The following is a 27,605-nucleotide window of genomic DNA, read 5'->3' on the forward strand; positions in this document are numbered from 1 at the left end:
GTTCTATATCACTGTTAAATGTCAAATTCAGATTCAGATTAATTTATTGGCCATTTGCAGTTTGAAAAACCACATTGGAAGAAAATGTGCAAAGAGCTCAAAGTGCGATTATGTAAAACACGTAAAAAGACACAATATAAAAAACAGAACAAACAAACAATGCCACATTAAAAGCCTATGGGCAAAATACTGTACAATAAAAGTCCATACAGATAAATAAATAGAAGTGCCTGTTTAAAGTGATCACAGCTTGAGGAAAGAAACTGTTAATATGGCGATCAGTAGAACATATGATGGAGCGATACCTTCTCCCTGAAGGAAGCATCTCATAAACGGCCTTAGCCGGGTGGCCTGAGGCATCATTTGCAAGTTGTAACGCTCGATTCAGTAGTCGAGCTTTATATGTGGCCTCCAGGAGCGGCAAAGTGCAGCCAATGGTCCTGCTGGCTGAGTGAACCACTTTGTTCAAAGACTTTTTCTCTTTCAGAGTGAGATTACCAAACCACACGGTCATACAACTGGTCAGGACACTCTCAATTACACAATAATAAAAGTTCAAAAGAATCGTAGTATTTTGGGTAAACTCTCGAAGCCTGCGTAAAAAGAAGAAGCGCTGTCTCGCTTTCTTAGCAGAGTTCATCGTAGAGCTCCAGTTCCAGTCATGAGAAAGAGTCACCCCAAGAATTTACTTTTCTCAACAATCTGCACATCAGAATCTTGGATAGTAACAGGCAACTGATTCCTATTGTGACAAAAATCAATAACAAGTTCACATGTTTTTGAAGTGTTCAAAAGCAGGTTGTTTTCTCTACTCCACTGAACAACATTCTCCACCTCCTCACGATAATGAGATTCATCATTTGAACTGATCAGCCCAATGATGGTCGTATCGTCAGCATATTTGATCATCACATTTTTATCATGAGATACGACAAGGTCATGAGTATACAATGTGAACAGCAGGGGGCTCAATATACACCCCTGTGGGGAACCAGTGCTAACGAACAGCCATTGATTTTGACCCTTTGTGGTCGACAAGTCAGAAAATTAAAAATCCAATTACAAATAGCATTATCGAGTTCCAAGCATTGGAGTTTTTCGATGAGCTTTGTTGGGACCATTGAGTTAAAAGCTGAACTGTAGTCTATGAAGAGCATTCTAGCATATGCTTTCCGTTCATCAAGATGCTTGTAGACAGAGTTCAAAGCAAAGGCCGTGATGTCCTGGACTTTATAAATGGCTGCTTTAAAGGAATAGGCCCCAATTTTTACATACTAAGATACAGTATGTTCCTACTTGAGCTTAGACGAGTTGATACGTAGGCCTCCCTGTCTGGTCTTTGTGCCGGTAGAAGAGCTTGGTCGCTTCTAACTTCACCCCTGTTTGGAGCTATAGGAATATACTGGGAGAGGCCAAATGCTAACAACATCTTTGGTCTTTTTGCGGCACGCACACAGACCAGACAGGTACGTATCAACTTGTCTAAGCTCAGGTAAGAACATATCTCAGATTGGAAAAATGGTGGCCTGTTCCTTTAATGAATAAACAAATAATAATAATAATGAATATAATAATAATGAAATTTTACAATTTCGTGTGTCCCTCCATACCCGGTGGCGGTAAAAAAAATATGTTTGCCAGCCGATCAGGACAAACATGTCGAAACCTAGACAGGATAAAGAACTCAAGTCAGTGCCTACAGCAGTGGCTCTCAACCTTTTTTGTTGCGACCTCAAATATAAGAGGTGTTGTTGTTGTTCGAGACCTCCACAGGGCACATTTTACATTCAATCTACATGGAAAATATTGCCTCCCATATAACCCACGAAATTATCTTGTACCATGGGGATCCCAACCGAAAGACTGAGAACCACTGGCCTAAGGAACAAATTAATCTCATGAACTATATACTAGGCCAATATATCAACAGTTTCGCTCTACTTTAGTTGAGTTCAACTTATTTATTTACTGTAGCCTATAAGGGGCAGGGGCCTGGGAGCTTGAGGGTTCTGCACAGTAACATTGCTCTAGAACTGCACTTTTCTGCACTGAGATGTCTGATGTACTTCCTGGGATCTGCAGTATAGCTTCTCTTCCAGTTTGGGGGTCACTGCCCTGAGTGCTACAATGACAGGCACCACTGATGTCTTCACCCTCCAGGCCTTCTCCAGCTCTTCTCTGGGCCCCTGGTAGTGAGAGGAAAACGTATGTGAGCCCTTTGGAGTCGATCACATTTTTACCTAAATTGGCTACAAAATGTGGTCTGGTCTTTAATTAAATCACAAGAATGAGTGAACAGAGTCTACTTAAACTAATGCACCCAAACAATTACATGTTATCATATTTGTATTGGCCATAAGGTGTAAACATTCACAGGACAGGGAGGAATAAGTGAGTAAACCTCCTGGCTGAGGATCCTGCAAGAGTTAAATAGACAAGTTTATGCAGACTATTAGAGTCAGGTGAGAGCCAACCTGAAGTCCATGACTGAGGTGTGGCTTAAAGCTGAAAAGCACACATTACATTAGGGCTGGGCAATATATCATTATTTAAGTTATATCGATATATTTTTTTTTTTAATGAAATATGGAATTAGACCATATATACTTCAAATTCAGATAAGCAACAGGTAATCTCAAGCTGATGTTTAAAAAAGTTTATCTCAAACTGAGCACTTTATTTTGTTATCTCTTTATATATAAATGCTGCCCTCAGAAAAAGATTGACCTATTTTAATTTGTATTTTGTAAGCTATTTTTATTCTTATTATTATATACAGTGTTTATGTTTACATTTTAGTATTTGGCTTTGATTCAACATTTCATTTCTCTCACTATATATCGTAAATCAATATTCAACCTAAATATGTCGCCCAGGCCTATAAGAATTGTCTCTTTCTGAGAAGCATTGTCTGATGTGCACGATGTCTCGCTCTCAGAAGACCTACGATCAAGAATTGTCATATCCCGATACATTTTGGTTGAATATGGATATACGATATATATACCGATAAAGTGAGAGCTGTGAAATGAAATGTTGAGTCAAAGCCAAATATGAGTAACTTTATTGAAAACTCTCTAGAAAATGTAAACATAAACACTGTATACCTGGTGCAATGTGATTTGGGCAACTCCAGCAGCTGCTCCCACAACCCGGAAATGGACAAGTGGAAGAAAATGGATGGATGGAAACACTAACAAAGCTCCGTAAGTTGCACATTTAAATAAAAACAACATCTCATTTAAAAATATATAGATATATTTTAAATATAGATATATCTTAAATATCGATATATCTTAAATATCGATATATCGCGCAGCCCTAGTATAAAGTTGGAAAAGGTAACAGAAACGTCCATCTATGGACTGTTTGGCACTGCTGCTTCACTGACCTGCCATGCTATTGTTATGTATATATGTCTATGGAATCACACGCACGACCTCTAGACGGTCTCTACATGGCCTAAACTACTTAGTTTTAAATGATTTGATTATATGCAGGTTCTTTTCATAATTATCATATTCATAATGAAAGAAAAAAGTAAAAACTTGATTGAAACAAGCAGAAGTTAATTAATGGGTCCCCGTAACCAGTGTCATATTTTGATGTAGTTTTAGTCTTAGTCTTTTGACAAAAATGTAATTAAATTTTAGTCGAGATTTAGTCAAATAATTATTGTCCACTTTAGTCTAGTTTTAGTCGACTGAAATGAAGACAAATTTTGTCGACTTTACATTTATAATATTAATTATAATCATATTTAATCTTGTTCCCCTGCTTAATGGAGATGCCCCTCATGAACAATACTCAGAGCTTTTCCTTTGGCAGAGAATGTACATGATATGAGGCTCTTTCAGACTGTCAGTGGAAGTTTGGATGATTTTAGTGTTTTCTTTTCATTTTTATTTAGTCTTATTTTAATACCTGGACATTTTAGTCATAGTTTTATGAAAAACTCATGAAAAACTTAAACTTAAAAACTTAAAAATATTGGCCCACGAGCCTTGTCAGGTCTTGTCTCAGTTTTCTTAGTCCTGGTGAAGTCTGGGCCTGTTTTATTGAACACAAAGCTGATATTCTTGTACTGGAATTGAAGAAAGACATGACACACATTCAGGTGAAACTGGATAGCCTGATCTTGTTTTTCCAGGGCGCACATCTGATGATTCCTGACGCATCGTGGTTGGAAAAGATCAGAGGAGCCGCGAGTCGATTGGGAAGGCCTACTGTTTGCCAATAATGATTAAGTTCGTCAACAGGCCTGCCCTGTATCCCGTGAAATGGGCTGACCCCTGGTGTCCGTGTTACTTCCGTGTTCCGCTTACCTGTAACACCTGCGTTACAGCGGAGGAGGAGAGTGCACCTGCTGCTCCTGGCACCATGTCTGACGGACTCGTCACTTGTGAGTTAAATTGCTCGTCGGACGAACAAGGCAGGAATCGAAAACCCTTGGAAAACGCGATTGTGGGAAGTGACCAACCCATTTTCACTGTTTTGAGCGATGGTGAGAAGCCGAAAGAAAAGCGACGCTCTGGGGCAGGTGTCGGTGCTGCTTCCTCCCCGGCCACTGCCTCCGACACCGAGTCTGGGATATTCTCCGGAGAGTGCGAGCTCTGTGTGGACCACGAAGCTGAACTGGACTGGTTCTGTGGCACCGATCAGAAACTCATCTGCTCCCACTGTGCCATCGTGGGTCCCTGCCGCGATCACACGCTCACCCCTCTGGCCACGCGAGTCACCGCAGTTAGGGTATGTCCTGGGCCTACCTGCCTACTTTTAGTTTCTCTTCTACTTAAGGTTATTGTGTGGTATTAAGTGTTGTCTAGTATTCCTTCGCTCTGACTAATAACCTTGTTATTAGCTAAATATTAACTAACTCTGTTGTTGGCCAGGCCGAGTACTATTTTTAGCTCCAGGTAAATAATAAACATGCCTCTAGGGTATTTATTAGCCTACCATAACCAACACCTTTAGTTAGGCCCGAGCGGCCTGCCGTCGCAAGGGCCTATTGTAATCGCAATCACAGCGCAGTGCGCGCAGCGCACTGAACCTAAGTGCGCGGAGCGCACAAAAACAGCGCGAAGCGCTGTCCCCATGTCAACCGTAAACTCACCATGTAAAACAGTGAAGCCCACACCGGAGGTGTGGGCCCTTTATACTTATTATTGCTTTAAAATGAATGGGGGTATATAGTGTGAATGGGGGTATATAGTGGATGTCGAGCGCGAAGCGCTCGTCATCCACCCAGGACCCCCACGGGTGCGTGCGGATCGTTGAAAGCTTTCCAAAAATGTATAATACGACATCGTCGCGAAAGCGACGATATTGTTTTTGTAAAAAATATTATTATTCTTTCTCGCTTTCTTCTTTCTTTCTTTCTTCTGCTCTTTGAGCAGGAATTTGACCCCCTGAACATAGTCGAAAACTCACCAAACTTTGCCCAAAATTCAGGTCCGGTGAAAAATTAATTAAAATGTGTGTTTCATATTGGGGGGGGAAAAAATGGCGCGACAGCGCCACCTACAAAAGTGAAAATACATTACGCCAATGGGGGAGGGGCCGAAGTAAACTTTGTCGTAGAGCAACAAGATTCGGTAAAGACGTTCGTCATGTGACGACAAAAAAAAAATATTATTGTGGCCACGCCCCCTGACAAACCGGAAGTCCGCCATATTGACAGGAAGCCCGGAGAATGCTGAGTCAGCGTTTTCGCTGACTTCGCATTTTAACGAACTCTTCCTAGGGCGTTTCACCAAATGAGCTCAAAATCGCTCCAGCTCATCTCGAGATGTGGGGCATCAAAAGTTATCCAAATTTTTTGGCTAAATTTTACGGTTTGTTTGCGGCGAAGCCGCAATCTTTCCGAAGTATTTTGTGATTCATCAAAAACAAAAAATCGCTCCCATTCGCACAAACAAACTCCGATTAAAAATCGGAAATATACATTTTATTGACCTTTCACCCCTGGACACAGCAAATGTGAAAAGGTGACATTGGGCGCGATAGCGCCCCCTCCAGGTGCAGAAGAAAAAATGCATTATGGGAAAAAAATTAGTTTGTCTGAAATGGATGAAATTCGGTACAAAAATAGTCGATGGCGTCCCGATCCAAAAAGCCAATGAGACCCATATCGTATTTTGTACGGTGTTGCCATGGTGAATCAAAATACATTGCGTCTATGGAGGCGGAACCAATCTGGGCCAACGTCAACTTTGTCGTAGAGCGACGAAATTCGGTACAGATATTCATCATGTGACGACAAACAAAAAATATTACTGTGGCCACGCCCCCTGACAAACCGGAAGTCCGCCATTTTGACAGGAAGTCTGGAAAATACTTTGTCAGCGTTTTCGCTGATGTCGCATTTTAACGAACTCCTCCTAGGGCGTTTCACCAAATGAGCTCAAAATCGCTCCAGCTCATCTCGAGATGTGGGGCATCAAAAGTTATCCAAATTTTTTGGCTAAGTTTTACGGTTTGTTTGCGGCAAAGCCGCAATCTTTACCAAGGATTTTAAGATTTATCGGAAACTAAAAATCACTCCCATTCGCACAAAGAAACTCCGATTAAAAATCGGAAATATACATTTTGTTGACCTTTCACCCCTAGACACAACAAATGTGAAAAACTAACATTGGGCGCGATAGCGCCCCCTCCAGGTGCAGAAGAAAAAATGCATTATGGGAAAAAAATTAGTTTCTCGGAAATGGATAAAATTCGGCACAAAAATAGTTGATGGCGTCCCGATCCAAAAAGCCAATGAGACGCATACCGTACTTTGTACGGTGTTGCCATGGTGAAGCCCGGGGCCCCCCATGTTATTGTAATGGGGCTGACACATAAATGTCACATTATGCAACATTACAGCGCGTTAGCGCCCCCTGTCACGAGCTTGTGGACAGTGGTCATGGAAGTACGGCCCGTCTGGGCTGTCTGATGCTACTTGTGAAATTAAAAAGATTACGGGCGCGCTACCGCCCTCTGCAGGCTGGAGCCATTGTTCACATTGAGAGGCTAAAAATGTGGTTTTGATGTTTACTGACAAAGATTAATGGCACATCAGGGCAAAAAAAATGCAGTCTGGCGCCCTTGGTAGGGTTGTGGCACGGATAGATAGAGGCGCTAAAGGAGGCACGGCCCGCGAGGGCCGTTCGATGCCGCTTGCGGCTTTAATTATACTTTCTTCTTTCTTCTTCTTCTTCTGCTCTTTGAGCAGGAATTTGACCCCCTGAACATAGTCGAAAACTCACCAAACTTTGCCCAAAATTCAGGTCCGGCGAAAAATTAATTAAAATGTGTGTTTCATGTTGGGGGAAAAAAAAATGGCGCGATAGCGCCACCTACAAAAGTGAAAATACATTACGCCAATGGGGGAGGGGCCGACGTAAACTTTGTCGTAGAGCGACGAGATTCGGTACAGATATTCGTCATGTGACGACAAAAAAAAAATATTATTGTGGCCACGCCCCCTGACAAACCGGAAGTCCGCCATTTTGACAGGAAGCCCGGAGAATGCTGAGTCAGCGTTTTCGCTGACTTCGCATTTTAACGAACTCCTCCTAGGGCGTTTGACTAAATGAGCTCAAAATCGCTCCAGCTCATCTCGAGATGTGGGGCATCAAAAGTTATCCAAATTTTTTGGCTAAGTTTTACGGTTTGTTTGCGGCGAAGCCGCAATCTTTCCGAAGTATTTTGCGATTCATCAAAAACAAAAAATCGCTCCCATTCGCACAAACAAACTCCGATTAAAAATCGGAAATATACATTTTATTGACCTTTCACCCCTGGACACAACAAATGTGTAAAAGTAACATTGGGCGCGATAGCGCCCCCTCCAGGTGCAGAAGAAAAAATGCATTATGGGAAAAAAATTAGTTTCTCAGAAATGGATGAAATTCGGTACAAAAATAGTTGATGGCGTCCCGATCCAAAAAGCCAATGAGACCCATATCATATTTTGTACGGTGTTGCCATGGTGATTCAAAATACATTGCGTCCATGGAGGCGGGACCAACGTCAACTTTGTCGTAGAGCGATGAGATTCGGTACCGACATTCGTCATGTGACGATAAACAAAAAATATTATTGTGGCCACGCCCCCTGACAAACCGGAAGTCCGCCATTTTCACAGGAATTCTGTAGAATGCTGAGTCAGCGTTTTCGGTGCCATCGCATTTTAACGAACTCCTCCTAGGGCGTTTCACCAAATGAGCTCAAAATCGCTCCAGCTCATCTCGAGATGTGGGGCATCAAATGTTATCCAAATTTTTTGGCTATGTTTTACGGTTTGTTTGCGGCGAAGCCGCAATCTTTCCGAAGTATTTTGCGATTCATCATAAACTAAAAATCGCTCCCATTCGCACAAACAAACTCCGATTAAAAATCGGAAATATACATTTTATTGACCTTTCAACCCTGGACACAACAAATGTGTAAAAGTAACATTGGGCGCGATAGCGCCCCCTCCAGGTGCAGAAGAAAAAATGCATTATGGGAAAAAAATTAGTTTCTCGGAAATGGATGAAATTTGGCAAAAAAATAGTTGATGGCGTCCCGATCCAAAAAGCCAATGACACCCATATCGTATTTTGTACGGTGTTGCCATGGTGATGCCCTGGGCCCCCCATGTTATTGTAATGGGGCTGACACATAAATCTCACATTATACAACATCGCAGCGCGTTAGCGCCCCCTGTCAGGAGCTTGTGGACAGTGGTCATGGAAGTGCGGCCCGTTGGGGCCGTCTGATGCTACTTGTGCAATTAAAAAGTTTTGGGGCGCGCTAGCGCCCTCTGCAAGTTGGAGCCATTATTCACATGGAGAGGCTAAAAATTTAGTTTTGATGTTTACTGACAAAGATTAATGGCACATTGGGGCAATAAAATGCAGTGTGGCAATGCTGGCGCCCTTGGTACGGTTACATAGAGGCGCTAAAGGAGGCACGGCCCGCGAGGGCCGTTCGATGCCGCTTGCGGCTTTAATTTTTCTTCTTTATGTAAGCAGTATTGTGCTTGACATAGCCCCCTTTGTACCTGAAGAAGTAGCTACTTGGACCTGTTTTAATTGTGTTTTGGGTGTGCCAGGTTTTGTAAGTGGTTTATCAAGCTGATTCCTCCACTGGTATTTGGGAGGACAGGATTTTCTTGTTGTATATTTGGTTTTAAACACATTCTCTCTTCAGAATCAACTGGTGGATGTATGTGAGAAAATACAGCTTCACGCTTTGAGGATCGAGCGCTTCATTGACCACACTCTGGCTGACAAAGAGCAAAAACTTCAGGTGGGAGTTATTCACACTATTGCTAAACATAATGTTGTGATGGCTGATAAAACTGTTGTGTATGGACTAAGGATTCATCTTAATACCATGATATATCTCAGACAGTATTATTGTGGATGCTCCACAGCCGCAGAGGCACAGATGAACAAGGACTGGACCTTTGACAGTTTATATCTAATATTTACATGGTGCTTTTTAATTTAACAAATCAAGGTCAATCAGTAGGCCCTGTAATAACTTTGAATTTAATTTTGGAATATAGTTGATCCATAAATTTGTTTGTAGTTTTACAGGCCAAATAGAAATTCAGTCTATAGACTCGCAAACAGTTTACTGCAGAATAGTTCACCTTTTCCCTTATTATTGTGGTTAGTTCTGGGAAGTTACAACGAAACTTTGAGATTTTTTCACTATCAGAATTAGTTTTATTGTCATATGTTAATGATTTTGTTCCCGTTGTAAACCACATGAAACACAAATGAGTATTGATAATAATAGATATAAAACTATGAAACTATAAAGGCACACAATAAAAAAGTAAACCAAGATATAACTGTACCGATTTACAATGTATTCAAATAGTGGCGGATGCATTTGCAATAACTATAAAAAAGGGAAAAGGGAAAAAAAAAGACTTGCTTTGGTCTGGGGTTTTTTTAGACAATGAATGTTGTATTCATTATTTATATTAAAAAGAAAAACACAGTAGTTACTACAAAAGATTTACAATGGAAGAGTAAAGCTGCAATAAGATGCTCTGTAAGGGGGCCTGCATATCCTCTATTTTTATATATAGTGGTAACAACTTTCTGTATCAGGGGCAATAATTAAATAATTTTTACTGTCTGGACCTGCTGAGGTGTGAACACTTCTGTTTGTTATTCCTCTTTATTATTTTTCAAAACGTTGTATTTTATGTATTGTAAGTTTCTCATTTTAATATAGGTAATTAATATGTAATTTCACTGCGGACTGCTGCATAATACACACTGTACATAATAAAATATATATAAATATATAAATATATATAAATAATAATAATACATTAAAAATGCACATAGATTAAAATTGTGTTGAGCCTGGTAATGACAACTGGAGCAACAAGAACACGGACTATAATACGTGTATTAATGTGCCCTTATGTCATGATATTTGGCATTGGAAACTGAAAGAAATATATGAATGGTCGCTTTGTTACTTGCTTTGTAGCGATCTTGCAGGAAATAGTAATAGTGTAATAGTGTTTGGTTCTGTTATTATGTGAATAGTTCAAACAGTGGTTGTTTTGTTTTCTTTGCTATTGTTCCTTGTTGTTGTTTTGTTTACACTGATTATACTATGAGAAATGAAAAGTTCATCATTTTGAGTTGGGGGTAGGCGCTCATAAGCTTTTGCTTCAGCCTACTCCTTTTGAGCAAAATGTATGCTCAAATAAATAGATAGATAAAAATAAATAAATAAATAATAAATACATCTGAAATATTTCTGAACCTATGTAGATATCGTTTAGATCACCCTATGACTGTCGCATACTGTATATAAATAGCGTGTACCTAATGTACTCTCATCACTTACACTTAGCTCTCTGCAAGCCGAGCACGTGAGCAAGTGTTGGCCCAGGTCAGTGCCGCCCGCGAGGCCTTGGAGGAAGAGGAGCAGCGTCTCCTGGAGGAGGTGCAGCGGGAAGAGGAGCGGGTGGAGCAGTGTTTGTTGACTCAGCAGGCCCACTGGAAGCAGGCCCTGGCCAGTCTCTCCCAAACACGCTCCCATTTGGTGCACACCCTCACACACACGCCGGATGTACAGCTCGTGGTGAGGGTTTCATAATCGTAGCACAGACCACCTTTTTTATTTGGTGCGACAGACGTTTGCATGCAGTAATCACTTGCTTCCCGCTTTCTCTTTCAGACTTCCACCCAAGAAATTGCGGACCGGTAATATATCTTGAAAGTACTTTTGCATTTTCCCCAGTACTTTCAGTGAAGTAATGCCTTGTTTTGTATCTCATGCCAGAGTGGAGGTGGCTGAGGGAGTAGGTGAGCCCTGTGACACTGAGCAGCTCAACCTGAACCCCAGCTGCAGTGACAGTAAACTGCTCAGAGGATTGTGGGCCACTGCAGTGCTGCTCGGACCGAGAGGTAGGCTGATTTCTTATCTATGTTGTGGGTAAAATAAGTATTGAACATGTCACAGGCTCTCAGTCAGTATATTTCCAAAGACGCTATTAGCGTCACCCCAAGTTATCCACACATGCAAAGAAATCAAACCACAGATGCCCATGAAATAATGTTATGTGTGAAATTACACAGAAGATAAGATACGCACATATGATGCTCTACTATGCTGTAATTCCTCTGGTGTAAATTTGGTGTTATACAGTGAATCTTTATCGCCTACTTTAAAGGGACTATACAGAGTTTAAAAATGTTAAAATTAAGTATTTTCCTCCCCCTGCATGTTCCAACAATGTCCTAATGTGTAGAATGAGCTCAGACCTGTTCACCACAACTGCCTCTAAAATCCTGCCCTGTCACTCAAAAAGGTGTTAATTCGAAGTGCCATCACAGGCTTAATATAGAAGCTGCAGTTACACGTATGACCTGAGGTGGCAGTAGTGAGAATAAAATGACAAACTTGCATCTAGCCCCTTTAACATAATAAGCCACATTTCAATCAAGTTATGTATGGGGTGATGTAACAGTGATCTTGTCGATTGTCTTCTATTTATTTCTCATTCTTTAGTGCGTATTTAATGTGACCTCTGCCCTCTCTCCGCAGCCAAGAGATCCTCTTATCTGAAGTTTGATGAACGCACTGTTAGCCCCCTTTTGGCTCTGTCTCAGGACTCTTACACTCTGACCTTCACAAACAAAAAGTCCCGTCAGCCTTCTCTCTATGACCCTGCTCGGTTTGACAGCTGGCCCAACGCTTTGGGCTCCCAGGCTCTGTCCTCGGGCACACACTGCTGGGTGGTTGACGTGGGCCAGAGCGCCGCCTTTAAGGTTGGAGTCTGCTACTCCAGTTTAGAGCGAAAAGGCTCAGGGAATGAGGCGCGGTTGGGCTATAACACTCAGTCCTGGGTGCTGTCTAACTATGATGGGGAGTATTCATTTTGCCATGCTGGAAAAAAAGTGCCCCTGCAGGTTGTGAGGAAACCCCAGAAGATTGGGGTGCTGCTGGACTGGACCAGTCAGACTTTGCTGTTTTACGAGCCAGACTCAAATGCAACTCTGCATTCAGTCACACAGACCTTCACCGCTCCACTGCTGCCAGCTTGTGCCGTGACTGACCAGAGTATTACCCTACTGCACTGATGAACTCATCCACCACCAGTCTGTCTTTAAATGTTCCTTTCCATGTTTTTAATGCTTATTTCCCTATTATTTATTTAGTGTTGTTACTTTGCTTTGATCACTCGATTTATTGTCATTTCAATTTGGATGCACAAAGTTGTTTGACATTAGAACTGACTGTCAACGCAGTTGGACATTTGTTCTGTTTAATCAGAATCATGAGTTTAATTATCGATTTACGTCTCGTCTTTGGCCTATCAACTTGCGTCATTTATATCCTGGTATTACCACAAGAGGGCAGCAGCACCAAACCCAGAGCCGGCTGTGATGTTTGCAAGCTGGTCTATGGCTCTGATCATGAAACCTGCCCACGTGCATCTATAATAAAACTAGAGAAGGTGTTGCCATAGTAATCCATTAACTAATGTCCTGCTCTGGCGGCCATATTGTGATTAACTATTCTGCTAAAGAACACTTGTAACTAGTAGGACATAGACTCTTATATTTGGAATTTTCCTTTGACCTACTTGATATATATTGTTTTACATTGTCTGTCGTCCATGTTAAATCGTACAGATGTGAAAATACCTTGAGAAAAAAATTATTTTGATATATTTAGATTTTTTTTTTAACGAAAACAATGACAGGAAGCAACTGAATAAAAATGTTAGTTTTGATCGAAAGTAGTTCCTAACTTTTCTAACATATCAGCATCCCAATTCTTCACAGGGATGAGTTTATAGGCTTGTTTCATAACTTGAGGGGGCCCTTTTACAGAAATGCTGGAAAACTAGCCTGCAAATTCATAAAAATAATACAAATACAAATGTCTGAGTTTACTTGAAAAAGAAAAAAAAAAGAAAAATCAGGTATAGTGCCTTTAAAACTAATTGGTGTAACCCAAATGTATTAATGTGTCCATGTAGTGTGTTGACATGCAAAGGTACTGTGAATCTATAAAACAGATCAGTGCTGTGAAATTATGTTACAAAGTCTGAAGGCCTTTACTAAGACTCCAAAATTACCCCCATATCTGCTTCTTCAACAAACTTCATTGAAAGTTGAAGTTTTATTATAGTTTTCTGCTCAATTTTGCCAAGACAAGATGCTGTTCAACATGAGCTTTAAAAAGTCTGATTTGTTTAATACAATAAAGTAAAATATAACAAAAAAAGAAGTGAAACAAAAGTGACATTTCCAGTCTATCGTCATTAATGGGTTGTGCTCTTTTGAGAAGTGACGACAATGACAGGAGGTGGTTCGATGTCAAGTTCCTCACGAAGGTCCTCAACGCTTTGCTCCCATCGCCTCTCATAGAAAACATCTAGAATGCACCGAGCTTTACGGCCATTCTGCAAAGCCCATGGGCCCAGGGACTTGAACAGCGTCTGCAAATGACTTACAAAGACACATAACATAATCATTAACTTAACCGACAAGAGCAATGACGTATACAGCTAAATTAGGAAGAATACACTATTCCAGGTAAGCTGGTTTATAAAGGGTGATCAGAAACACAGGTGCTTCCTCCTGCGCCCACACACAGCTGCCGTTTTATCTGCCTCATGCGCATTTATGCAGGGTGAAACACCGGCATTTCACAAGCTGAAATTTAAACTGAAGTGTCTATTTCACCTTGGTTTTAGCCTAAGAGGTCCCAGCACAGCTCCAAGGGCACACATGGGGAGTCCCGTGTTGGCGGCCTCAAACCATTTTACAGCAACCTCGCCTGAAATCAGAACAAAAGCACCGCACTGTTAATGTTGCAACAAAGGAACATGAACTAGAGTCAATAAATTGTAATATATACCCAACATATTGGTCGGCATGCCGAGTAAAGTGTGCAAGAAATCATGCACCTCCCGGTATCTCTGCATGACATAGGCCAACTCCTCATCGTCCACAAACTTCACGTCTGCTCTTGAATCCGGTGTAACGTGCTGAGACATCAAGAAAAAATCTAATAAAAGTATGTATGAAGGAAATGTGTTAAGTTTGATGTCTCTGAACATACGTTATCATCCAGAAACCGAAGGTATTCTCGTCCAAATGACCCGTCAGGCATTGAGGACATCCTGTTTAGATCAAGAGTGGACAGTCGTATTCTGGGCCTTTCCCTAAAAACAAAACAGATATATATTTATGTGTACACACAAATAATATTACAAAACCAATATTTGTATCAAATATTTACCCACGTTAGTATGGCATAGCCCTCCGGGTCATTTCTCATGCCGTCTCTTAGTTTGACTAGTGCCAAGTGACCTGTAGTCTCCCCCAAAACCGCCACCATATCTACAAGAGACATGCGTGAAAATAATTGTGAAAAGACAAGTGTATAAAATATGCCCAGTCTTAACACCAAGGGCAACGTCAGGCCCAGGGGCCAATTCCGGCCATCCAGCACAGAACCTCTGGCCCCCAATATGATTTTGAGAATTATTATTCTGATGCAAATAAGGGATCAAATACCTGTTAAAGTACTTTTTATACTGTATTTTTAAATGTTTTAAATGTCCTTGCAGAACATCCCACTAGGTGATATGTATAAAGTGTGACTCAAAAGTGGGTCACGAACCTATAGGGAACTTTTTTTTCAATATTTTCCATTTGAAATTACACAGAAATACACTTGAGTCTGTTAAAATTAATATTATTCGGAAGGCTGTTATGACTATTATGGGGATGAGCCACCCTCAATACAAATGTGGAGAGCGATGGTATTAGATATTGTTATTTTGGAAAGACTGAGATTCTGTATTAAAGGTCAATATGCGGCATTTGTAGCAAAGCAAAATGATAGAATACATTAAAACTTTTGTCTGACATACAACAACTTGGAATTGTTTTTATTTTTGTGTTGATTTACTTGGATCTGCATGGAAAACATGTTTTATGTAAAATGTATATCTGTACTGTACTGGACGGTTAAAAACTTGAAAATGTTCAATAAAAAGAATGTTAAAAAAAAAATATATATATTAAATTCAGTCTAACAGATAGATTTACTGCAGATGTTACAAAAAAATTCCAGAGCACAGTCAGAAACTTAAAAGCAAGGTGCTGTTGTAATTCCCCACTTTGAGCTCGGGAGGGCCCCCCCCCCCATGAGCACAGGCTGGACGACACAAGGTACAGCGGTCCTCACCATGTCTGTACGGGTCCTGAAGCGCAGCCACTCCGGAGCCGATCGCCAACAGTCCTTTCTGCAGGACAGTTGTGGGGATGTGTCCGGGATATAAACCTTCATGGTAGGTTTTTGTAAACTCGCTGATGCTTCTGTACGTCGCTTTGAAGTTTGCTCCTGGAAGAAGGTGGACATTGGGGATCTACATTTAGATTAGACTGTCATTTAGATTAGCCAAACGTCTGATAAACACAAACTAGATTGTCTTTGCTTAATGTGAAATGTTTGTCATGATAAAACATGCCGATACCTGCCGCTAAAACCCCACAGTGTCCTCCTCGGTGATTGAGAAGGAGCAGGCGTCTGACAGCGCGCGGCCACATTTCTGAACGCTACTGCGCATGCGCCGGGAAGACAGGCGTTTGTTTTCGAAACCCGGACACCGCCGTTGAGCGGGGTTACCCTGAACTCAACGTCAAACTTCACAACCCCGAGGCCCCCGTGAGGCGATTAAACACGCTCAAACCGGATAGTGTCTCTCACTGTAAACAAGTAAAGGTTGAGTCGTCCTTCTCCAAGAGGACTTTCGGTTTCCATCTTCTACTAAATTTACAAAGGGATTGAGGTTAGTTTGGAGAAAAACCTGCTTACTCTGGCGTTGCTGGCTTTAGCTTATGCGTTACGTGTGGAGATGACAAACACGCGTTGTCGGGAAAAAGCTGCACAACATTTGCAGTCTGAACTTAAGTCAGTCTAGCTGCGTATTGTTTGTAATGACTGTGCATCGTGGTGGCGTAGCTTTCACATGGGCACAGGAAGGAACAAAAAAAAAAAAATCAGCTCTTGATCTTTTACTTGTCTTGACACCTCATCACTGAAACTGAATCGCTCTAAAACACTTGAGTATAATCCTGTGAATATGCAGTGAATGAAACGCACGGATCTTTTTTTAATCATTGAAGTGTGGTTTCGTTATGGTGACGTGTGTGTTGCTCATAAATGGAGTGGGTGTGTCGCTGTTTGAAATACCCAATACTCAAATACTATGTGCAGTATGTGTGAGTATAAAGTCGAGCACTGCAGGAGGGTGAGTACACAGTCAGACTTGTTTGGTTGAGGAGTGGCAGAGGAGTTTTGCTCTGGGGAGGACTGCTGCTGTTGTAGTTGTGATACTTTGGTAGCCTACACTTGGTGAAAGGTGGCGTAGTTTAGTAACGATGGGTTTGTTTTTATATTTGATCATGTGTGCTGGAAGGTTGTGTTTTGATGAGAGCTGTTGTGTTGACTACTGGCTATTACATAGGTATAACATGTGCCCTATCAAGGTGTGTAGAGATCTCTCATGTTCAGTGCTCTTGTCTACTTTCACATTCACTACACAAAGTTCAGCATAGTCTTGGGAAACAATACCGTCTTATTTGGAAACGTGTGAGTCATGTAACTGACTGGTAAAGCCCACACACTGTGTAAAAGGTTGATTAGATACCAGCTTTTCAGAGTAGGGAGAGGTTTATTAGTTTAAGTCTGAGGTTAAGTTGTGTTTTTTTTTTTTTTTTTGCCATGAGCAACTCACTCCTCAAACAAGGTGTGATTTGTTTCCAGGTTAATCTGTTGATGTATGTTCTGCGGTCGTAAGTGTCTCGTGGTCAGCTGAGTTGTGTCTATTTTCTCATGAGTCATAAGGTTTTAGTTATGGGCAGAGGCGGGTAGTACTCTTTTACACAAGCACATGTACCTGAGTGACTTTTTGAAGTGACTGTACTTCTTAGAGTTGGGTTGTTGTTGTTTTTTAACATACAGTACTTTATATTTCTACTTTGGCTAACCTACCTGCTTCTAGGTCCCTCTGAAGCTCTTTGCCAAATAGAAATAAATTATTTGCAGTCAAAGTTCTATATCAATGCCATGTCACTTTCTTTAGTGGCCCTCTGTCAGAAGTACTTATTATATGTTTAGTGACAACACAACATTATGACAAAGCAAAGTATTTGATATTGTATGATGAAGCATACTTAGCATGTCTATGAAATGCTTCCAGTCACTCCTTGTTCTGTAACCAACCACTGTAATCTGGGTAGTGTCCTATTTCTTTTCTTTCACATTTGTCAATGAACAATGTGCAGTGTAACTTTGACCGTGTTTTTATTGCTCATTTGCAACGTTCTGTGAACATGTTGATCTTGTGCAAGTATATGCTTGTCACGAAGCTGATAACATCCTCAACTTCTGCACAACATTATAATCAGGGAAAGAACCCAGATTATAATCTGGGTTCTTTTATGCATATGATTAAGATATTTACAAACATAAAACCACAGAGGTTGTCGAAAATAATTCACAAATGGAACAGGTGAGAAACATGTACATTAACTTCGCAGAATAACAAGTCTTTTCTCGACACCCAAACAGACTTTAGCTTTTGAGCCACCTGTCACAATCTCACATATTTGCATGTTTTTGGGTTGAGCTTGTACTGGCTGTTCTGATCCTTGCTGCAAGTATTTGCAAGTGTAATATGTTGTTGGTCTTCTTCATCACTGTCAGGCTGCACGACACTAGAGTAAAGTAACTCGTGTGGAATAACTTCAATGCAAAACCTTGTGCAGAGTCAGACTCTTGTCTGAACAGTTGGGAGTGACACACAGTGAAATGTTCTGATGGTACTACCAAGGAATTGCCCTTTGGATCAATTAAGTTTTCTGAATGTTATAACTTTTGTATCAGTGTCACTTTACAACCACCTGCACAATGACTATATATATATATATATATATATATATATATATATATATTTTTTTTTTATTATTATTATTATTATTATTTTTTTTTTCAGAGAATATGAATGATAAGAAAACTCCCTCATATTTTTTTCACAAAAAAGTTTGAATGGCCACTAAAGATAAGCGTTTCTGGTTTCTGAGTCATGAGGATAGCAAAAGAATTGTCAGTGGATCTGCAAGAAATGGCAGTTGAACTGTATAAAATGGGAAAGGGTTATAAAAAAGATATTCAAGGTACTGAGAGTATCAATCAGCAGTTGTTGTACCATGGTCAGGTAGAACAATTAATATTTCGGGAAACAGCAGGAAAATTATGGATGCAAAGAAAAACCAAGAGAAAACTTCAGCTGAAATGCAGAAAAATGTCACTCATCAACCTGGAAGTTGCACATGAGAAAAGTTAAAAATTGCCCCAAAAAAATGCAACGAGTGAATTTCTCCATTGTGAGATCAATAAAGTCCTATCTTATCTTATCTTATCTTATCTTATCTTCATACCGAGAGAACACAGCAAAGAGTCAACTCTAGGAAGAATCATAGCTTTTAGGGCTGCAACTAACAATTATTTGGTAATCGTAATATAATTAATGGTAATATAATTAATCTACCGATAATTTTCACGATTAATCAATTAATCAATTAATCGATTAATCACGTGGCTGTGAATGGTGTATGAAAGTTGTATTTTTTTTTGGTTTTGTTATTATCACATAACGCTAATGTGGCATGGCTTGAGGACTTGTTGATGGAGTAAACAAAGTGAATGTCTGGTTGAGGCTCTTGGTGCTAATTCTGCTTCTGACTGGATGAGACAAAGACAGATTTTTATGAAATTGTCCATGTACAAAACTCTACAGACTCTAACTTTAAAAGCCAAGTAGGTTTTTTATTTAAAAAAAAATACAACATTTTCATATCATTTTTGGTCTATTTGAGGCTGTGTTTACCAGAAAACGATTAATCGATTACTAAAATTGTTGTAGACTATTTCAATAATCAATTAGTTGTTTCAGCCCTAATAGCTTTAGTTTCCCCTTGAAGGCAATAGAGGCACCACATGCACTTGATAATATCAAAATGTTTTAGTTTTTTTTGGCAGATGGCTTACCCCTAGTTTTACTAGATGTAAATGTCCTACATTAGTCTAGGACATTTACAGGAGGTTGTTTGGTTCTTTGTGTCTATGTCACAGTATAACTTCTGTTAAATATATGAGTTCTGAAACACATTAATGCAGCGCTCCATCTTTAGGCCGACCCTAACTAATTACTAAACTGTGTAAAACTACAATTACTTACACATCTGTTTGTGATCAATTAAACATGAAAAATTAAATGGCAGCCATATATATATATATATGTGTGTATATATATATATATATATTTCTGTGGACTATGACTTTTAATGAACATGATGAGACTCATGCATGTAAACCCACCACGCCGGATTGCAGCCATGTTTTGTTTTGTTGCTTATGTTTTGTTTGTTTGTTTTTGACAGGGTACCAGGTTAATGGCGTACAATGGCCCGAATCTCGTTAGACTGCCCAAACTCACTGCCAGGGATCCCCCTCAGCGTGCTGTCGGTGCCGATGGAAAACAAATATAAGTGCCAGGAGTGTGTCCAGGTTTTAAGAAAGCCCGTCCAGGCTCAGTGCGGCCACCGCTTCTGTGTCCACTGCTTCAAACAGCTCACCAGGTACTTTAAACATGAATGTCTTTATGGTCAAACATTTTACACCTGCAGCTTCCCAATGTTTCATACTGCAAACACTTAGCAGAGGGTACTTATTGCCGATAAAAGGTGAAATTGAGAACTACTTGATTAGTCTTTCTTTGTATAAACTGTGTAACTGTAAGAATTTGTGGAATGATTTTTTAACAGAAGAAGAAGAAAGATAATAGTTCTGTAATTGTCCTTGTACAATTTTCTAAACAAAAATCATTGAGATTAGAGTTGGGGGCTGGAAACGGTTGGGAATTGTTGTTTTTTTACAGTGCCATACTTTTACTCTAGATATTTGGACAGTGTTCAGAACCTTTATGATCGTAATACTCATTGTGGAGCTTCTCTTTCTCAGTGATGGTCCTAAGCCTTGTGAAGCTTGTCGGGATGAAGGGATATACGAAGAGCCTATTTCCATTTTAAATAGCAATGAGGTGAGTAGGCTGGAAATATTTCATGTCATCACACTTCCCTGATAAGGCTTGATTCTTGTCAGACCACAAGGAACAAGCGTGATCTCAGACTGGCGGGGGATTTCAGTCACTGATCTATTCATGTGTCTCCAGGCATTTCCTGACAATGCAGCAGGAAGGGAGATCGCCAGTCTGCCAGCCAGGTGTTTGAATGAGGGATGCCCCTGGACTGGATCTATTAAAGAGTATGAGGTAAGGTGAACTTTTTTATTGTTTTGTTGTAAAAAAGTTTGATCATCTGAAAGTGTTTTGAAAACCCAAACTCCTCCCAGTGGCATGCTGACGCTCATGCCGTGTGAATTTCCCCTTTAAGGTTTCCTCTTACAGCGTGTGCTTCAGCAAACAGGAAGTGAAATTGGACATGGCCTGGAAAGTCCCTGTAACCACAGAGCATCCGCCTCTGTGGGGGAATACCAAAAAATAAAAAGAATTGTTCATAGGGCTAATTGTGAAACATGTTTTCAAGCTATTATTAATCCAGAGAGAAAGAAAGAGCACAAAAGCATGTGCGTATAGAGATTTTGTTAATGCGCAACGGACATTATAAGTCAATGGAGGGATTTAACTTCAAACTACTGGTGGTGCAGTTCACACTAAAGGGCAGGTGATGAATGTATCAAAGCACAACAGAGTGAGAACTGTTGTGCTTTGATACATTCATCACCTGTCCAGCAGATAAAGCCATTTTGTTTACCTTTCCAGTGTATTTGCCTATTGCGTCTGAACGTGGCTGCCTGCTTACCAGAAATGGGGTGGATTTCTTTGCTCACTTGACTTCGACTGACGCAGCACTATTTTTTATAACTATTACATTTAAAGTTCCCCCCTAGCTTTTCAGTTTCACGTGAAACCAAATGGTGTATGAAACGGTTGAACTGCTTATGCATAATTGTAAATGGCAGACCGCAAAACCACTGTGTAAAAGAATGCTGTCTTTGCCTGTAGTTTCTGTGTTCCACATTGTTTTACTGGATGCTTTTGCCGTGTTTTCATGAGGTTAGGCGGATTTTTTTACTGCAGAGAGTCTATAATGGTCATGAAGGAAACAGCTTTTTACATTTAAAAACAGCTATCGGATAAGATTAAGACGTTTGAGACCTACACATTTCTTCTTCTAAAACACTGAAGAGGCACCAAGAGCCCCCACACCTGCAGCACAGTGGAGGCGTCACAAGAGGCGCTACCGGAAACAAAAAAAAGGGGCAAACAAAGAGGTATCCGGGCAAGACTCGCGGCCAAGCCTTTTAATTATCTTTCTGGCTAATGTACGTTCACTGGAGAGTAAACTGGATTATATTCGCTCGTCCCAGAAGATGGTGAAGACTGTTGTGTTTTTATTTTCACTGAGTCCTGGCTCAACTGTACGGCGGAGCTTCATAGGTGACTCTCAGGTGAAGAATGGCGTCAGAGCCAGGGGAGAAGGAGGAGGACAAAAATGAAGATGAGAAGGGGCGAGAGGACGGAGGGAGCTGCGCAGGAGGAAAAGGAAGGAGGAGTTGGTGGAGCTGACCCGTGCGAGACACCACACTCTGAAACAGGGACAAACCCAGGAGGCTCTGCACCGTTTCAGAGGAGGTGCCTCTGGGTGCTACGGTTTCCTCTACCTCCAAAAACATGCTGGTCAGGTTGGCCCACAAAGGCAGCGGCTCAGGACTAATCCAACACCTGAACGCAATTTGTACAATTGTACAACGACAAATAAAGCACTTACTTCTTACTTACTTAAATACCGCTAGGCTGGTAGTACTCCATTACATCTTCTCAAGTACATACATGTATACTTAAAGTAAGTGTTCTTCATGGAGTAGTTTCATGATGCAGAACCTTTTACTTTTACTTGTAGTATTATTTTGAAGTAACAATACTCTCACTTGATGAAAACATAAATCTGTAAGTGACAAAAGCTTCATGTTCAACAATTTCTTTAACAATTTAAGCTTGCATTAATTTTCCTAGAAGAATTTTCCTTAAGAATAATTTTATGAATGTTAAGCTGTTAGTTTTGCTTGTTATTTCTGCTGCAGAATACTGTGCAACCATTTTCAAATGTCCCCATGCTGTTCCCCCTGTCCTGTCCAGTAGAAAACTCTTGTCTGTCCTTTTTACGTCAACACTAAAACATAAATCAGATGTTCATGCTCAAACTGTCTTCTTTTTTTTTTACACTCAAACAGTTACTCAAGTAATGTTTTCACCAAGTCCTTTTTTTACTTTTACTTCAGTACTCAATTACATGTACTTGAGTAACTTCTTGAAGCTTTATCTTTAATGTTTATCTTTATTTATTTTTTTAATATATATATATATTTCTATTCATTTAGAAACTGTTTATGCAAATTAAGGGTTATAATTGCGAATGTGGTGTTTCCATCACTCCTTACTGATGTGAAACTTCAAAATGCGCATTAAAAGCCAGTGATGGAAAGTTAATGATCATACGGTACTTTTTACTTATAAAGTACTGTAATATTATTTTGAAGTATCTGCACTCTGATTTGAGAAAAATAATAGTTTCTCGTTCCACTGTGAGTAAATCTGTGAGTGGCAAAAGCTTCATACTGACATAAAAACATACGTAGTTTGTGTTCCGTGTACCTCATTCTTCTGAATTAGTTTTTTATATTTATATATATTTCTGGTATTTTCTTTGGAAATAAATCAGACAAAGGCTGAGTAAACTAAATCGCGTACTTAATCATTTTCTGAACATGTCCTGGTCCTTTTCACTACAAGCGTTTCTGTCATGTCTGTTTGTTGTGTGTGTTCCAGGCTCAACATGAAGGCCATTGCGAATTCGAGAAGATCCAGTGCAGCGCCTGCCAAAACTTAATCCTGCACTCGGAGAAGGAAAGGCACGATGAAAGAGAGTGTGAAGCGCGGACGCTCAACTGTAAATACTGCAAAGTGACGTTCAACTACAAGGAAATCAAGGTGCGTTTTGAGCTCGATTATGAGTAAAACATGTCCAGAAACTGGGAAAGACAACGTTTCTCTCGATCTTTAGGCACATGACGAGATTTGCGTGAAGTTTCCTTTACAATGCAAAGAGTGTGGCAAGAAAAAGATCCCAAGAGAGAAGGTGACTGCTGCGGATCACACGTTTACTTGCGTCATTCATTTCCCTGCAGACATTTGTGAGACACTCAAGTTTTGTGTATTTTTTCTACTTTTAGTTCAGTGACCACCTCCGGTCCTGCGCAAAGTCTAAAAGTGCATGTCCATTCAGTGAAGTGGGCTGTAAAGCTATGGTAAGTACAGTGTTTTTATATGGTCAAAACAAGGCACGATATGAGGGAAAAATGCAATATTCTACTAAGTATGCACAGTATCTTCTAAAAAAATAATAGCGGAAAAAACACCCACTAAATTGGGACCATGGCTATAATGGAACAAAATTAGGAGAAACACTTTAACTTTTGCACATTTCTAAGTTACCATGCGTTTTTGTTTTTGGCTGCATTACATAAAAATGTGTACCGTAATAGGTATTGTGGCTTCTTCTGATATGGAAATTCTGTCACTTAATGTCGCAAGGAGGATAAGTTGGCAATCAATATATTGTCCCTAATACAATGTACTGTGATTACAAAGAACAATTGAACTTTGCTATGATTATCACTAGTGGCGTGTGGGCTGCTTCAGGCAACAGCCGGCGCTCTGCAGTGCAAGCCTCTGTTTAATGTGGAAACTGTTTTATTCTTATCTTTGTCCTCCAGACAAGATTTTGACATAATTTGTAATACCATATTTCCCGGACTATAAGTCACATTTTGATTCATAGTTTGGCTGCGGGTGCGATTTATACTCAGGTGCGACTTATAAATGAAAATATATCATTTCACATGTTTGTTATTTTCACACACACAGCCGCTAGAGGGCGCTGTAAGCTTGTGTACCAGATTTAAAAAACAGTAATCGAGCAGCAGAAAGAAAGTGTGGAGTGAGCGAGAAAACAAAAAAAAGCTAATCACATTATAAAAGCTCGATGGCCACAGCTAGAGGAACGGGTTTGCAAGTGGGAGCTTGAACTATGTGGTGTCGGGAGAGGCTTGTCAACAGTGCAGTTACGCCTCCACGCCCAGGTAGTTGCCAAGGCTGGAGCGACTTATAGTCCGAAAAATATGGTCCTAAAGAAGTAAATATTTGTGCGTAACTCTTAACTAAATATTTAAGCACCATATTCAGTCTACAGTAAAGCCCGATAGAGTTCGGGAAATCCCACAGTTACCATGGAGATCTGCCATTTTTGCAGCTGTTAGCATACATTTCCATTGACTAACATTAGCTAAAAACAGTATAAGAAGTGGAGAAAATAGCATTGGAACAACTCCGTTAGCTGCTGAGTTACTGCAGGTAAATACATCTAACACACTGTAGTGTCCAGGTGTTTTTTAATGTGAACAATAACTCCAGTATTTTAACTTTTAAAATCTCCATTAGTTTACAATTGCTGCTAATCCCATGATGCTTAGCGATATGACATCACATCAGCCTCAAAAAATAAATAAACACTTTAATCAGTGACAAGAAATCACTTCACTGTAATAATACGTTTGTTTTAGAATGATAACTAGGACTTTGAATCAGATTTTAGTTGACGTGTTCCTCATCCACTGTTTGCAGATCGACAATGGAAAGCTGAGCGACCATGAGAACAGCAGCACGGTGGAGCACCTGCGCCTGCTGCTGCCCATGGTTCTGTCCATGGTGCGAACCCGCGCGGAGGCATCCGGTCTGGGCGAGTGGCAGGAGGACTCTGGTCTGGGACTGTACCGGGCTCCTGAGGAAGGGGTCTCAATGGGCGCCAGTGCTTTAGTGCATTCTGTGGATTTAGATAAAAAGGTGTGTTTTGTACACTAAAACGAAGAACAAAGGTGCAGCCATAAAATGTGTATTGGACACTAATTATGTGCATGTGTTTGTCCAGGTGACCGCTTTAGAAAACATAGTCTGTGTCCTGAACCGGGAGGTGGAGCGGAGTTCTGTTACGATGGAAGCGTTTGCGCAGCAGCATCGTTTGGATCAAGACAAAATTGAAAACCTGACGACTAAAGTGCGTCAGCTGGAGAGGACAGTGGCCATGAGGGACTTGCAGCTTTCAGAAACTGAGCAGCTTGTGAGAGAGCTGCAGTTCTGCACTTACGATGGTATCTTTGTGTGGAAGATAACCGACTTCTCGCGGCGACGGCAGGAGGCTGTGGCCGGTCGGACGCCAGCCATGTTCTCCCCAGGTAAACAAAGTGATCACACGCTTTATTGTGGCAGACGCTGCAGCACAGAAGCTTGCATTCATGTGGCTCCATGTCTAAATTGTAAATAATCAGCATTTATATTTGTTGATTGTTTACCTCTGTCATTATGGGCCTTTCCTCCTAAAACAAAAACTGGCGCAAAGTGGAAAGTTTTCTCTGTTTTGCACAAATGAACCAGGGGTCAAGGATGGAAAATGCTTGAAATCAGCTTGTTCTGTCCCCGAGTAATATGGTGCACCTTTCACAGCTTTTTACTCCAGTAAATATGGCTACAAAATGTGCCTGCGCTTGTACTTAAATGGCGATGGCACTGGAAGAGGAACCCACCTGTCCCTGTTCTTTGTGGTGATGAGGGGCAAGTGTGACGCGCTTCTGAAGTGGCCATTCAGTCAAAAGGTACGGGCTAAATCACACGACGACTACGTTACAAAACACATCATTTTGTCAGTCCTGTATTGATCTGTCTTTATCCACAGGTGACTTTGATGCTTTTGGATCAGAATAACCGCGAGCACATCATTGACGCTTTTCGGCCGGACGTCACCTCCACCTCGTTCCAGCGGCCCATCAGTGAGATGAACATCGCCAGCGGCTGCCCCCTCTTCTGCCCGCTGGCCAAACTGGCCGGGAAGAGCCCGTATCTGCGCGACGATACCATATTCATAAAGGCTATTGTTGATCTCACAGGTTTATGAGGTGTGGAAACTGTGGAAGTTGTGCACCTCTTAAGACACCTATAATATATAATTATATATGAAGAAACTATATGTCATAATATTTTATAAATATGAACCACTAGATTATGATTATTTATATATTTCACTTTATTATCTCTAGTCCGAATAATAAAATATACTATACTTATATATTGTAAATTAGTGCTATAATAGAGTGTCATTAACGGGGCATACTTACATATAGAGTACATATATTTCACCTTGTTATTAATTTATAATTATTGGTTAGTTACTCTGACTTATCAGCCTCTAGGTTTGCTAGTGCATGCTTATATAGTATTTTTTGCCTAAAGAAAACAGAGAGAATGGGTTCTCAGAGGATCCCATGAAAAGACGTGCCTTGTACAGGACTGTGAGAAAAGGTCTGGGGTTATATTGGAGAAATAACTTTCTGACTCTGGCGGTATTAGTTTCTATATAATTTCAATCTATATAAAATACTAACCTGCCTCTTTAATGCTACTTATAATATAATAGAAGTTAAACAGGATTATATGTTGTGTATAGACATTAGGTAAAATGTTATAATACACTGGACTTTGCTTTGTGTTGGTTGATTATTGCGACCCATTATGAGCATGTTGTGTAGTGTCTTCCTAATTACTGTGTAATCAACCTCATAGTTTGGTTAACCTTTGTTCTGTATACATTTTCTTTGATCTTTAAGTAAAAAAAAAAAAATACTGTCACAAAATATTAAACTGATGCGGAGCGCAGGAATCTTGTTGAAAACAATTGTGGCTGTGTGCTTTTGAGAAGGGGAACTCCAGTGTCGTTGCACATTTAATTCTCTGCTGTGATAGCGTTTAATTCTAGTGGGAGTTTTATACAGATCGTACTACATAAGATAAATGTTGGTAAACTGATTTCCAAACTAAAGTCGTATGTAGACAATCGCCTCTCCCACCGAACCACTGCCACCAACATGTCAGACCAAAT

The 27,605-nt window shown here is 40.4% G+C and overlaps 3 protein-coding genes across 5 annotated transcripts; 2 read left to right on the top strand and 1 right to left on the bottom strand.

Moving 5' to 3' along the window:
- Window positions 1–4,340: 4,340 nt before the first annotated feature.
- bspry (B-box and SPRY domain containing) lies at window positions 4,341–12,685 on the top strand. The gene is made up of 6 exons (XM_079581160.1): window positions 4,341–4,749; window positions 9,181–9,279; window positions 10,861–11,091; window positions 11,188–11,213; window positions 11,293–11,417; window positions 12,058–12,685. The coding sequence occupies exons 1-6, from the start codon at window positions 4,381–4,383 to the stop codon at window positions 12,591–12,593; spliced, it is 1,386 nt and encodes a 461-aa protein (XP_079437286.1). The 5' UTR covers window positions 4,341–4,380; the 3' UTR covers window positions 12,594–12,685.
- A 1,079-nt stretch (window positions 12,686–13,764) lies between these two features.
- On the bottom strand, window positions 13,765–16,124 carry coq4 (coenzyme Q4 homolog). Its single transcript, XM_079582679.1, has 7 exons — window positions 16,010–16,124; window positions 15,721–15,876; window positions 14,771–14,867; window positions 14,587–14,689; window positions 14,383–14,512; window positions 14,208–14,301; window positions 13,765–13,970 (listed from the first exon to the last, which is right to left on the bottom strand). The coding sequence occupies exons 1-7, from the start codon at window positions 16,080–16,082 to the stop codon at window positions 13,784–13,786; spliced, it is 840 nt and encodes a 279-aa protein (XP_079438805.1). The 5' UTR covers window positions 16,083–16,124; the 3' UTR covers window positions 13,765–13,783.
- traf2b (Tnf receptor-associated factor 2b) lies at window positions 15,688–27,389 on the top strand. 3 transcript variants are annotated; one of them, XM_079582676.1, is made up of 11 exons: window positions 15,688–15,823; window positions 19,980–20,177; window positions 20,560–20,638; window positions 20,771–20,869; window positions 23,447–23,608; window positions 23,682–23,756; window positions 23,851–23,925; window positions 25,301–25,519; window positions 25,605–25,908; window positions 26,177–26,325; window positions 26,406–27,389. In XM_079582676.1, exons 2-11 carry the CDS (start codon window positions 20,002–20,004, stop codon window positions 26,622–26,624), a joined length of 1,557 nt encoding a protein of 518 aa, XP_079438802.1. In that variant the 5' UTR covers window positions 15,688–15,823; window positions 19,980–20,001; the 3' UTR covers window positions 26,625–27,389. The 3 variants fall into 3 exon arrangements, with proteins under 3 accessions (XP_079438802.1, XP_079438801.1, XP_079438803.1); XM_079582675.1 differs by lacking the exon at window positions 15,688–15,823 and adding an exon at window positions 16,171–16,324; XM_079582677.1 differs by lacking the exon at window positions 15,688–15,823 and adding an exon at window positions 16,743–16,786.
- Window positions 27,390–27,605: the final 216 nt, after the last annotated feature.

This window comes from Gobius niger (genome assembly GCF_951799975.1).
Source record: "Gobius niger genome assembly, chromosome: 2".
NCBI lineage: Eukaryota > Metazoa > Chordata > Actinopteri > Gobiiformes > Gobiidae > Gobius > Gobius niger.